Below are 14,808 nucleotides of genomic sequence, written 5' to 3' on the forward strand. Positions count from 1 at the left end.
GGGTACAGTGGATACGTTCTCTGAGGAACTGATGCTCTGGTGAATATGTCTGAACTTGCTTGTATGATAAATATTTTGGAAAAATCGTAAAAATATCAGTTCGTCAGAAAATGCGTTCATTGTAACAACAACCTAATTCAGGTACCCGTGTGATGGAGATGTTATACAAAATTTGATTAGGAATGCCCAGTTTATGGATAAAATAATCATTTGGAATATATTGTTGAAGAGTGTATCAAAAACTAGGGTGAATTAGTATTTGGAGAACAAGAAATAATAAGAAGTATTTGAAATTATGATATTCTGTTGAGAGGAGTACTGTGGAAGAGATGAAGAACATTAAGGATATTAAGAACTATTGTGTTTTGTGTTTTTTAAACGGTGAATTTTTATGATGTACTTTTAAGTGTCGCTGTAGAATGAACTCAATTGAATCAAAGAAAGAAAAATATTGTACCAGAGAATATTTCGAATGTTTCTGTGTTTAAAATTTTAAACGAAGAGTAGAGTATATTATAATTAAAAAGCAGAAAAAAATGGCCTAGAAATAAAATAGAACCGGCGTAACAGATGGTTCAATAATTAAAGAAAGAAACATATTTAATTATTTACGATGCAGCTGTTAAACAAGGTAAATTAAACAGCAATGTAAATGCAAAACACGCTTTGGACAAAGTATTTTAAAAATTAGCGTTCGTAATAATAAAAATGTTTCAAGTAAAAACTCTATGTGAAGTATAAAACTTTGAAGTATCCTCTTTATCTTGTCTCCTATATGAGCCAGTAGATGTCGATCGTGTTAAGACAGACTTTCTCTGCTAAGCTCATGCAAAAACAAGATTCTTTTTCTCTTAAATGAAAATTTAAGAAGATTATATAATAAATACGAAACTAAAGCAGATAAAAAATCAAATTTCTACATGCTGTTTGTAACCAATTTGTGTGAGTGGTGTTCCAATTTTTCTGAGGTAGAATAAAAAAAAAGTCTTGACATAGATATTAATTTCCCAGGTGAATTGAAATCAGGAAAGTATATCGAATATTTTCTTAGTCGATGAAAAATAATTCTGGATCGAAGGGACCAAATCAAATCTACGAAAAGACAAAATTGAGTTTATCACGTGGCAAGAAGTATTTTGCAAAGGACTTCGTTAACGTTACTTTATCCTAACCATTAATTTATCGAAATTTCTTTGTGATCTGTTCGAAGGTTGCAAATGTTTCTTACCTGTAAAGCTTCAGCCTCGTCTCGCCTTTCGTCCTCGGTATTCATTGTGACGAATCTCAATACCAATAAATTGAGGGAGGCGGCGACGATGGCCAAGCCGAACAGAATGAATATCAGGGCGAACATCACATACTCGGGCTTGTTGTCCAGCGCGTTATCCTTTTGCAGAGCGACCATATCGCCGAAGCCGATGGTCGTCAGGGTGATGAAACAATAGTAGATGGAATCGAAATACGACCACCCTTCGTATCTAGAGAACGCTGCGGCACCTCCCGCGATTGTTAAGCAAGATAAGGTCGTCACCACGCAGATAAGATTTATTTCAGAGGCCTGAAAATTACAGTTTTAGGGGATGTTAAGTTTCCTAAATGCAGGAATATGTGATTACACGCCTACGTTTTTAAATCGCCTTGTGAAATACAGAAATTATATTACATACAAAGCTAACACAATATTGTTGTTAAAAATAAACTCAATGAATTATTTAAGAAAGAAAAATTCACTGTCTTGATCAATATTAAAGTTGAACTATTTACTGATGGTACATTTGTAAAGTAAAAGTGTCCATGTTGCGAGTTACTGACATATGTCTGACCACATACTGACTCATTCTACTTGCTCATTTATTTGACGTAATAGGCTCGCGAAAAAGACAGAAAAATTTGTTCTGGCTCTTGGAAATTATTTTCTCACTATGCAATCTGTTTATAAATATTGTGTTAAGTCGTTTTACGCAACAATTTAATTATTCACGACACACGTAGGTGTTTAAAAACGTATACTGCTATTCAGTAAAATTAACCAGTAGTGGCATGTTCTCCATATTATTTAAGACAAGCAGTTTACTTGAAATTAATTGATCAACTTTAAAAATATTTTTATCAATTACATATTAATAAAAATTTGCAAATTTTCAAACATTACAAGACAGAGTAATGTTCATAGCTTTACCTGGACATCCTTACAGTTAAGAAGCTTCTTTACGTTCCGTATTACGACGGATGAGAATTTATTCAGACGCTCTCCTATACTCTGGAACATTACAAGTCCTAACGGGATCCCGATGATCGCATAGCACATCGTGAACACCTTGCCGCTTATGGTGTTCGGTGTTGAATGTCCGTAACCTAAAAATTCATCGATACATTCAGTACGAAAGCTTCCCGAAAATTCAATAATTCCTTGCATTTCAGATGCTCAGTGAACAAAAATAAAACCGAAACCAGGGACGAAACATTTGTGACACGAGAAATTCGATATTCTCGATATTCCTACCAAATTCACTGAACCTTGAACAATTATACATTTTTCCCTTGATATATTCAACGACCGTGAGGCTATTACTTTTAACAGGGGAAATTGTTTGATATAAATGAAAAATCAAATCTGTGGCATATGTTATATCTCTAAAATTTATTTTATCATCTTTTGTTGTTATGAAATCTTTTACAGCTTTTTTTAAAATTATTAAACCACGTTGATGGAATGTATCAGGTTTGGAAAAATGCTTTAATTGTTGGTAATAAAAGATATGCCTGTATATTTATTATAATAGGTGTTTTCAGTATTTGTGTCCGAAATCGTTGACTCGTACTACTGAAAGATGTCAGACTTGAAGAACGTATGAAAAATATGACTAAATTTGAATTGTTTAATTATTGTATTATTATTAGATAAAACGAATTAATGATTCATCTAATCTAATGATTCTTTTCACCTATAATTAAAAACATTTAGTGTTTTTAATAATTTAAAATAGATTCTTCATTTCCAGAACTCGCGAAATTCTATCATATTACTACTGAAATTTCTACAGTATTTATTCAAATCAATACGTACCAATAGTGGTAAGGACCGTAGTTGCATAGTAAAACGCTCCGGCGAATTTCCACTGTTGACCAGCTTTGTGAGGTTCCGTCTTCAACACCACTGTCTCCATGATCTTAAAGTCGTCCTCGCTTATATTGTATTTACGTATGACCATCTTTTCAATGGCTGTGAACAAAGTACGGTGAAAGCAAAATTAGGACTTTCTATATTACGTACTTTCTATATTGCAACCATTGCTCACATTTAAAAATAGATGTCTATGATCTACGGAAACAATTTCAAGAAAGTCATTTTTCACGTCAAGTATAGAACAAATAATTTAACTAAGTGAGCAAGTAAAGCAAAGAATGATTTTACGCGTCAAAATAGAAGGAAAATTAAGAAAGATATAATTGCATTTGAAGCTTCGTTTCCGAGTTATTATTTATTGAAGACGCGTCTAAAATAAGCGTGAAATGTCTGACTTATGGCTTATTCTACTGCCGACTTCTAATAGCCAGGCCAGGCGCAACGGTGTTAGTAGAGTTAATCAGTAGAATAAGTCGGGTCAGACACATTTCAGCTCCATCTTTAATAATAAATAACTCGAAAACCAAGTTTCAAACGTAATTTCGTCATTCTTTATTTTTGTCTTATTTCGGTACGTAGAATTATCCCTTAAAATTTCTGATACCTGTAATGAAACGCCCTGTATAGAAAGGTTACTTCGTTAACCTTTTCTAAACGTTCGTTAACCTTTACTAAAATAATTCATCCTACTTTTATACTAGAGTAACTCAATCACTAAAAATTCGACAATTTTAATCAACATAACTGAGCTGACTTGTTAATTTCCATAGAATTCAGCGTCTCCATTCAGAGGAACACTACGAACTTAACTCTTAATTAGTGAGACGAGGTTCCAGAGTCTTCCTAAAATATTCTACCAAACAGCAATCTAATTTCCCACTCCCACATAAACGTCTGACCAGCAACAGCTCACCAGAGTTATCTTTTAACGATCATTACAGAGAGCCTAATTTGACTCTAGGATTCGAGAAATTCTTGATTTTCAAATACGTAGAACCTCAGCCCACCAACTAAGCGCCAACAAAATGTATACCATCCAATGCTTCCTTGCGTCGTTTCTCAGTCTCGGACTCAAAGAAGTCGAAGATAGCAGCGCCGACGAAGAGGTAGGTGAGCGTTATGACGATCAACACTAGGGTCCGGACGTTTTGTTTCTTCATTCTCTAGTGAGCCACATGCTCACTAGCAGGGCCCCGGCCCTAACTACTTGCATCGCTCAGTGGGGTACGATTTTGTGTGCCGGGCCCATGACGACCCCTTCCCCTTCTCGATGATGCTCGGGGGGCCCTTTCTTTCCTTACCGAGCGCTACAGACCCGGCACGCGACTCCTTTTCTTCAGGGTGTCTTCTTCCTTGCAGGGACTACCTTGTAGCCGCTTTCGTTCATCTGAAACACGTGTCCCTTCTCCTTTAAATTGATCTTGGTTAATAGTCTTACGAATAGTAGGCTAAGGGACCCTATTACTGTGTCTGAACCTATTACTCTGCTTTATACAGATTTTGTATATTCCTGTATTCCTGTATTTTTGAAAGTAAGAAATCATAATCTTTTTCAATATTTTCATTCAAGGGTGTGAGAAATTAAAAAGTTGTTCAGTCATGAAAAATAATCAATAAAGATAAAGGTTCTAAACTGTTCACAAATTCTACAATTTTTTCAAATATTCTTCATCCTTTTTATATAATAAATTTCCAAGGAATTCTGTATTCTTAAAAGTCGTCGCTTTAAGCTTTCAATCTCGAATCAATTTCGTCGTAATAATATTCTAGTGAAAAACTAAGAAACCACTATCCAATATAACCATACTATACTTTAAGATTGCCAGCTTGCCTTTCGCTGAACGCTGTACCTCCTGTATCTAAAACGTTACTACGAGACGTGTGAGTAACTGGCTATCATCCAATGAAAGTCACTCGTGCTTGTCTCCTTAACACGATTTGCTGGGGAATTTAAGAGGAACAAAGTGGAATAGCATTTTCTCAAGCGAGTTCAGCGAGTAACACTAAGGCATCCGTGTTGGTACAACGAGTGGAGCGGTCACGTGAGCTTGGAATGAAACCAGTGACAGAGGAAAGCCTTTCCCAACGATCGCCGAATTTTCGTGCTGGCTTTGCGCTTCGAAGATGGAAAAAGAGCATAATCATCCTTGCCGATGAAACAGACTCTGAGAATCGTCTGTTTCTGCTTCGGACGAGCTCAGCTGAGAAATATTCGTGGAAAGACTGGATCGGGCGAAAAATTCGCTGATACAGGATAACTTACCTGCAGCCTGTTCCGGGTTCTCCTTTACGTTTGACAAAGGGTTGAGCAGTATGATATGGCAGTGCTTTCGCTGCTCCCACTGCCACGTTCCCTCCATTCCTCGGCTTAGCACCCAACGCTTTCAGTGCCGACTGAAACAGAACAGCGGGATTGCTACAATTAGAACAGACGTACACGAATGGCTAACGCTAACTTCTGGGAGGTCGAGTAACTGGTTTGGCTACGGCTTTGTGGCAAAAAATATCACTAACAGGGTTGTTTTTATGTGGAGTGTAATACAGAAAGCTTTGCAAGCTGTTTTGTAGAATCACTGTCTGTCAAGAGGTGTTCTCGCTTTCATGTTTTCAAGCTTCATATAGTTTCGTTAACAAGATGTTTTAAATAAAAATTGTAGGATTGTTAACAAGATATTTTAAATGGAAATTGAGTAAAGGTATTTTTGAAAGAAACATCTAAGTTCATGACAAGTAATGGGTTATTCTATTAGAAAAAAAGGTCTCTTCGAGTTTTTTGGAGAGTACTATGAGAGAACTACTTTACTAGAGTTTCAAGCATTAATAAAATTTGCCTGTATATCTAACAGCCATTAATAAATTGTGGATTTTTATGCATTTATAGAAATTTTAAATATGCAAAAAAATGCAAAATAGATACTACGTACAAAAATATATGAAATATCAAAAGCATTGCGAGCATCAAGGTATTTAAAAAATAAAACAGATTTTTATTCACACTGTGCTTTCTAAAATATACGTATACAATTTTTATTTTGCACAAAAATCCGCTGTCTAGCCATTAAATAAATAACTTGCAAACCTTTCTGTAATCCATCCTATGTTCATGTCAGTTCATCAGTTTTGTTAAAATGATACTTGAATAATTAAAAAATACTGTTACATTTTTATGAGATTGTTAATTTTAGCTTCAACATGATATCTAAGACACATTCGATAACTTTCATTTATTTAAGCCAATTTTCCTTTTATAGAAATTCAGACTGCTGTATATTCTTGGCGTGGCCATTCGCCTATTCATTCCAGGATTTTTTACGCTATCAGCATAATATCCATGAATAATACACACCCCAATGCAACGACAGATCATGATGCACTCATTACGGCCCCTCTTAGCTTATTAAATCCGGATTTATGCTAATGGCTGCGCTTTGTGACAAGGACCACGTCACGTTTGTCAGCTAATATGAGCCGCGGTCAATCGGATTTTACTTTGTGTTTGTCGAGTAATCGGTGAAAGTCAGCCCTGATCAGTCACGTAATCGCGAGTGTAATATTCAGAGCTGTTCTTGCATCGAAATGTTCGTATAGTTGGAAAATTCAAGCTTCACTTGATTTTTTCTGATCAGAAAGAAACTCGAAATTTGTAAGCAATCAGGCAGTATAGACTTTCCTCTTTTAAAAAATTTCTTTGATTTATATTAAAAAGACTGATAGTGTTATTTATGGTTAAGAATACTTTTAGAAAAAGTAGGAGTGGTATAAGAAATTGTGGAGTACTCTTAGATTAAGAGTACTTAACTTAAAAATACCCTTAAGGATATTTTCTGTAGTATAAATTTCAGTAGAAATAATTTAGTAAGAAAAGTAATATTCGAAACTACAAATTATTGGAACCACTATTACTTCAATTTCTCGAATATCGTAGATAAAATACCTATTTTATGATAAGATCCTACGATATTGATTTCCATCTTTGTGGCGGTACCAGACTCTATTTTTCACCATGAATATAACTCCCTCAAAATGTCAGTAATCTCGATTTGAACCGTGGAGTTCGCTGCACGAGAGAGATATATATTCTTATAACCTATAGCTCGCAAGGCTGTGAATTTATTACCGCACCTGAAGTTGCCCAGAACACCTGGATGAAACTGCAAAGGTTAATTTTGCAAGGGCGATTCGTGACTGCTCGTATAATCCCGCTGCGAGCTAATTCCTTCTCCTGACAGGACTCAGCCTGCTGAATTTGGAACCTTTGCTTCATAAAATTTGTAACGGGAGCAAGTGCACAGAAACGCGCTGTGTATATCTCCTACCTCGGGCTCGACAGTCTTCAAATTCGTCGATCTAAAATTGGACCGTGTAAATCCCACTTCGTACTCGCGTGTATCGATCTATGTACTATTACCAGCTGCGGCTTTTAATTAATTTTTTATGGAACCATAGTCCCTTTGCCAGACGCTGACGAGGTTCTATAGTTTCAAATGAAAGTCTTTAGGCATATTTTATGGTATTTTCTAAATGTGTCTCTCGTGATTGTTAGAAGCAGAAGAATTCAGAAAAGAAATTTTTCAGAAATAAAAATATTCGTGTCAGAAGCATTATTGGGATAAAGAGAGATACGAAAAGTGATAAGTATTTGCTGTTCAGTAATATTTAGAAGCCATGAAATTGCTTTTAGAATAATCGGCTTAAGATCAAATAAAGTTTATGTAGGTATGTATCATACGTCATATTAACATTTTATTATATTAAGAATTAGACTGTTATTTAATGAAGATGATTATAGTAAGCAAAATTTAGCAAAGATTTATAATTATTTCTCTTTCATATTTAGCAGTCAAAATCAAATCAAGAATATGAGAATACCTTTCATGTTCTACAAGCTCGTTGCTTCTGTTGTGTCGCAAGTTTATAGTAATTAAGCTCAGTATTTGAACAATAGTGTTGACATTTTCCACGTGTCCATATTAATCTACATTCTCCTATCATTTGTTAGAATTTCTACGAGTTATGTGATGTACCCCACGAGGATTGCAATCGAAACTTTGTCAATAGTAATGAGTTGAACTCTGTGTCCCACAATTATGAATAAATTCAACGATGTATACCAATGAATAAACTCGTGATCGTCTTCCGCGACAGAACTTAGATATCAGCTTTTCAGAATTGACTGTAATACTAGTATAAGTAACTGTGTCAAAGTTAGTTTGTAATTAGAGTTTAAGTTTATGAATGTATTATGTTGTTCGCCAATGTAACTTTAGAATTAAACATGACGTGAGATTAACAATAAGAACTCTGAAACCATCTGTGTGTGCTCAATCTCGAGTGATAATAGGCTTAAAGACTGTTCAGATTTTCATCGATACTGAAACACGCTAGATGATCATTTCTTTGTATCTAACTCGTTATGCAAATATTCAATTTTTATTAATTACGAATATGGTGCCCCTAATATTTAATGAATTTTAAAACTATACTCGATTTGATGTAATTCAAAAATTTCAGTTTTATAAATATAAGTACATGTATTTGATAATAAAATTTATTATTAAAAGATAAAAAATGGTTACATAGTTTGTCAAATTGTTTCATAAACAATTATACACCAAAAAGGTAAAGGTAAAAGTAGTTCAAATTTAATATCTTGCACGGTTTCTATATCTGTCTCTCAAATGATTGAGTCGTACTACTGGAAACTAGAATGCAGTTGCTAAGAATAATAGAATATTTCGTAGAATGCTCTGACTACGAATGAAATGAGTAATACATGTTTCCCTAGTTTCGATTAAGTAACCAGAAGCGACAGAAAAATTCTACTCAGCGTTCTATGTTTCACACGAATAAATAGTTTATTACTACTTACAAACTTAGTTTCTCAATAACGAGAAAGAATCAATTTGAACGCCTACTTCCTCGGATCTTCAAAGTTCTCACCAGCAATTAATGTGCAAATTCGGTGCTTGAAACTATTCTGCGCCTCGTATGATAATCACCCGAAGAAAGTTGAAAAATTCTTAAGCGCATTGGATTACGGGTCTTGGGGCAGTTTCCCAGAATTGCTGGCGATTAATATTATTATTCAGCTTGGCGACGAGGAAAACGGATTTAAGGATAAAATTTCGCATATTCTGACTGAATCTTGACAGTATTCTTACGGAATTTTCGCAGAAAGTACTTTTGTGATTGCCAGTATTTCACTGTTAACTGTACAGGCCATTCATACTATTAGTTCTCAGCATTCTTCGCGCGAGTGAAGATTTTAGTGAGATTTTAGAAAAAAATACAACGAAGAAGACAAAGTTTAATACATTTATATTACATAAGATCTATCTACTCGTAATAAATATCTGTCTGTAGTTCGTATGTTTATTCCTATTTTTTATTCAGTACAGATCCAATATACTATCTTCTCTAGGCTACTCTGTAAAGCAATCGAATGGAATTCACTTGCTTCCTTTTCTGCTACATGTTACCGCGGTCAGACATTCTTAATCAGCGTCTCTGCTACCACGTTCCGTAGCACAGGAACTTGGTCAGAATTACGATAATGCTTGACTACTCTTTGTTATTACATCAGAAGGAATGTTTCCCCATGGATGTAAGCTGCGTGACCAGAGTCTCGAGATCACGTCGATTCGGTCGTAGGTTTAATTCTTCGACCAGAATGAAACTCCGAACTCTAGGAAATAGAAGTTTGCTTTTCGAGTTCATACGTTTCCTCAATACTCGGCACTGTGAGATATGAAAGGTACAGGAAACTTGATTTTTCTGTTACCATTATCGGTGAAATCTGTGGCCCGTGGCCCATTTGAGGAATAAAAGATATTTATTTGGCCTCGTTCTTCGATATTACGAGGATGGAAACACAAAATGTTCGTTGCAGATTGCTATAATAATAGAAGCTATTATGTGGTATTTTTGATTAATGAATTGTTAGAATAAAAATGATTTGTTTAAGCTACCATATTTAATATAGGTGTTACGCGAATACTTTAATATTTAGGTATAATTTAATTAAGTTACCTTTATGTTTAATTATAAGCACTTATTCATAGGTAGAAATAAATTCAAAATTTATAACTGTGCCAACTTTCGACATTAATATATCCTCAGTTTCATGTAATATCAATAACTCCTTTACAAAAAAGTACTCACAATCTGCGAACTATGCAAAGTGCCCATGACAGTAGATCATATCATCTTTGACTGTAGAATCTACATCACAAATCATCTAGAGTGTAATATAAAACCCACCCTGAAAGATAACTTGATGGACACCAACGCCACTGTGAACCTATTACAATATTTAAAACAGACTAAATTGTACAATAGACTATAAAATAGACCTAAGTCACTAAGAACCCAAGTGGTTGACGCGACACTAAATAACAAACTTAAAAAGCAAAGAAAAATATAATAACAGTATCAAGATTAACATTTCTTTCAAATAAATCTTCACCGAATAACTGACTCCCAATTATTTCAACGAACATCCTGCAGAACAGTGAAACCAGAGAAAGAGCAATCCTGCAGCAGCCACGATAGTAACCAATCTCTCGTACAGCTTCCTTAACCCTCGAGATCTTAGAATAATCCCGAAGTGGTTTAATTTAAATCGTTATTCGCAACAATTGTTTCTGCTCTCAGTCTCGGATCAATTGTTTCGTTTCGTTTCCCCGAATAGCGCGAGGGATCCCTTAACCTATTTTCCTGTTTGTGCCTCGTTCCTTTTCAAAGTCGTCCTTTCGTTTTATCGTCCACGTCCACCCTCTCCGCCGCCAGCGAGTGCAGCGGGTCATTTCTCTTACCATCGCCGTTTCCTCGAACGCATTTTGTTCCTTCATTTTTTCCGCTTCGCTTCCGTCTGTCTGGTTCCTCCTCCAGCGTCTCATATTTCTTCCCAGTCTCGCCCCCCCTTCCGCTTATCACGCTTATTCCGCTTTTCGTCCCCCTTCGCCCCTCACCCCGAGCCCGACGAAATTACCTCGGCCGCGGATAAATGCGAGAGCTTTGGAAACCCGCTGCCAAGGGAATTTGCAATGGTAAACGATCGCGCAGCCTCAGGCAGTGCTCTCATTAGAAGGACCAATTGTGAGGAGTATTTTGAGAATTCTTTTTGGAAACATACACCTGAAGTCTTGATCGATGTTGAGCATCGGTTATTTGGGTTTAGTTGAAGTTAGTTTGATAGTAATTTGTTGGAAAAATGAATTATTTCAGTGGTTCTGTATTTCAGAGCCAGACTAACTGAAGTTCATTTTTTTTAAATTTATTGTTATTAGATTTGAAATTTGAGTATTGGTTATTTGATATTTCTGAGAAAATAAAGATGTTTATTTATGGTATATGTAACTTCTCTTCCAGAAGCATAAATTAATTATTGATAATATAATGAGGTTACAGATTACCACTATCTTCTGTATTTTTAATGAGTTCTCTTATTTGTTTTACGGTGAATGAATTTTAATATCTTCTTAAGGCCACATCAAATTTGTTCAGTGTATGGAGATTAAAGACTGAACGTATGCAACAATAAAAATGATAGCAAGATAACCAGCAATCAGATAAGTAACTTGTTGCGCCGTTTTATAATTGACGGGGGACAAGTTCAGGTAATTTTGCAAGCAACGAGCCGTCTGGAACGAGTGAAATCAAATCGTTTCCGCTGGTTCAAATTAACGCGCCCATGCCGTCAGCGTAAATTGGCCTCTCGGTGTCTTATTGAATTTACGATAAATTGCTTTTATAGCTCTCATCCACGTCCGATCTCCCTGCCACTTCCATACCTCTTTTCTTTTTTCTCTTGGAAATTTATCTCTCTATAGTTGATGGTTTACCACTGGTGGCCATCAAGAAAGAACAGTATTTATTTATCTTAATTCGAATAGTGAAATTTCTGGTCCCATATGGTGGAATTACCGAAACTGTTGAGATATCACTATAAAATTTTATGTCAATTTTCTTAATCATAATACGTGGATTTTGTTGCTATCATATTCGTTTTTTATCTGAGTCTAATTGTTGCTATCCATAGACGATTTGGATATTATAACATAATATAGAAAAAGAAAATATTCACAAATATGTGTTCGAAATAATTAGTGGAATGTTTCAAGTACTGTACCTACATATTTTGCGTGTTTCAAGCATGAAACTGCTCAATTTATCTACTTGAAATACGTAATGATGGTAATTTTGTAAAATAGGAGTACTAATTGCATTGGGCAAAATCGTCACGAGAAATTTGAAATGATAGTCAACAGGTTTTAAATCTATTTGACGTCCTTAAGTAGTATATCTCAATGTCTGACCAATACTGTGCTTATACTACTTAAGAAACATAAATAATCGTAAGTTTCGCAAATTTCTTAATCTTTGCGTATTTTATAGTAAAATTATTCGAATATCAATCTAAGAAATCATTATTTACCATTTTATCTTATTATTTAAAGTTATCATATTATAATATTTATTATTATGGGATAAAATGAAACCTTCCAAATCCTACCATTAACAGATAAAAGTAGTAGGTACATTTGTGTATTCAGAAACGAATACGAGATAATTGCTTTCTGAATTAAGTTCGACTCTTGTTAATGGTTATACAAATGAACTATGCTTCTTATTCAGTAGATGACAGGAAGGAAGGATTGTACGTTGTATTGAAACGCAGGTGTGTGTCGTATACATTTACTGGTTTGCATTATCTGACGATAGCAGATTGCAATGCAAGCGAGAAAGGATGAATTATGGTTTCCTACGAATTTCAGCTAATTTGTCAAACGAGGAGAGAGATACTACCATTATTCACCGAATAAGCAATTTGTGAACGTCAACTTCCTTCTATACACAATATACATATACATGAATGTTTTTATTACAACATAGTTGATCCTCCATACTAGTTAAAATTTACTTTTTTAGGTACAATATTAATTCATCTGAAGCTTTAGAATTCTCCATTTTCCTTCACACGAAAAAAAAGGTTTTCCCAGACCATTTCAGATATTTAGAAAATTTACTAAATCAATATTCACAAAAATGATCCCACGTTCTAAATATAAGCAAGACGAAATTCTGCGTACCTGTCTTCTAGTTAATACAAAAGTAACTAAGCTTACTTGTTCTCTGAGAACTGTACTCGACACGAAATCTCTGCTATCACTCTCTTCGAGGAGAGTGAACAGTTCCACCAATTCAATTATCTCGACGAACTAAATTTCTTGGATACACGGAGTTACAGTAACGAGCTACAGGGGTTTTCCCAGGCCCCTCTGCGACGCAGAAATGTCTCGAAATATTCTTAATCAATCGAAGAGAAGATAAATAACATTTTCTGGAATCAATTTTGGTCGCAGGACGTGAGCACTCTGGCTTGAATGGTCGTAGATACGGTCGATGAACAGACCAGCCTTATACGAATGCAGTCGCGTACATTGATATGCGAGACGATCGAGTTAGATAGCGGATTATGAGGGTCGATCGTATTTTACGTGCACGTTCCGCCCCAGAATTGCACCAGTAGCAGACAGAACGTGAATAACTGTCGCATACGTTTGACAAATCTCGATTTCTTCCACTTTCCACGCGTGAATGACAGCAGAGAAAATTTCGACTTGTGAATCAGTGCACGTATAAATAGAAGCTGATTTAGGGGATGAGATCAGTGAGGGTCTAGGGGATTTCAGTATTGAAAGAATTCAGAATTTTAACCCCCAACTATTGACTATGACTAAATTATGATATAATTATGAGTGACATTTTTTCGTGGACACTTATGCATTATATTAATTTATTTTCAGTCGATACTGAGTATAATTGAAAGAAACAATAGCTGTTATTTTCTGGTACGCGCTATTTAGTCTACTCAGAAAGCATGTCGTTTTAACTGCTTCGATAAAAATGAATATACGCTAATTGCTGATAGTTCTACCGTCGAATGACTGTCTGAGAAGAATAGAAGGTCGAAGCATTTCTCATTTGCACCGTCGCCGAAGCGCAAGAAAAATGTACTCTAAAATAAGGGTCAGTGCTTGTTCTCGTGTATATACATGCATGCACGAGAAGAATAACAGCATCCTAGGATCCAGTTGGAATCCTCGGCATCCCCTAATGTAATTGAATCGAAGGAGGAACATAGAAACAAGCGAGCTTTCTCTATCTCGCACCTAGAAACGTGTCAACCTGCGTCTAGGAAGGATCGTAAAGGAAAATCCATGGCGAAAAGCGAATTTCATTTCATTTGCTCCTGTTCCATTAAACACGTTCCATGAATCCCACTCAATATATAGTTACAGTTTTAATAAGATCTTTCATCTACATTTAGACGAACAAAATGAATGATATGAACATGAAGAATGGAGATTCACTAGTCTAATTCAATAACCAAAGTGATTAAAATTACCACTTTCGTTCAAATTTTGTTTATATGTAGACGACTCAATTTTAGAACATTTTATTCTTTGAACTTTTATTGCAAAGTTATCAATTTACTTTTCACTAATTTAAAAAAAAATATCTTCAAAATGTACCTAGTAATGTACCTCAGTATTAAATTCCCTCTTTTAAGAAGACTCAGCCTTACCTAATTAATAATTTATCCCATCTCAATTCCTTTTTCTCGCAGCAGATAAATTCTGAGACTTATAGAGGAAGATAAAAATATTCCTTTCCCC

The 14,808-nt window shown here is 35.2% G+C and overlaps 1 protein-coding gene across 1 annotated transcript in view; it reads right to left on the reverse strand.

The window, feature by feature from the left end:
• Nucleotides 1-14,808, reverse strand: part of Task6 (TWIK-related acid-sensitive K[+] channel 6) — a 98,073-nt gene that overhangs the window by 5,220 nt on the left and 78,045 nt on the right. The window contains exons 2-6 of the mRNA XM_076383342.1: nt 5,391-5,521; nt 4,161-4,514; nt 3,068-3,223; nt 2,180-2,355; nt 1,229-1,558 (exon numbers count right to left, since the gene is read on the reverse strand). Coding sequence (XP_076239457.1) covers nt 1,229-1,558; nt 2,180-2,355; nt 3,068-3,223; nt 4,161-4,287 — 789 coding nt within the window. The 5' untranslated portion in view covers nt 4,288-4,514; nt 5,391-5,521. The remainder of the gene's footprint in view (nt 1-1,228; nt 1,559-2,179; nt 2,356-3,067; nt 3,224-4,160; nt 4,515-5,390; nt 5,522-14,808) is intronic.

Source organism: Calliopsis andreniformis, chromosome 8, assembly GCF_051401765.1.
Source record: "Calliopsis andreniformis isolate RMS-2024a chromosome 8, iyCalAndr_principal, whole genome shotgun sequence".
NCBI lineage: Eukaryota > Metazoa > Arthropoda > Insecta > Hymenoptera > Andrenidae > Calliopsis > Calliopsis andreniformis.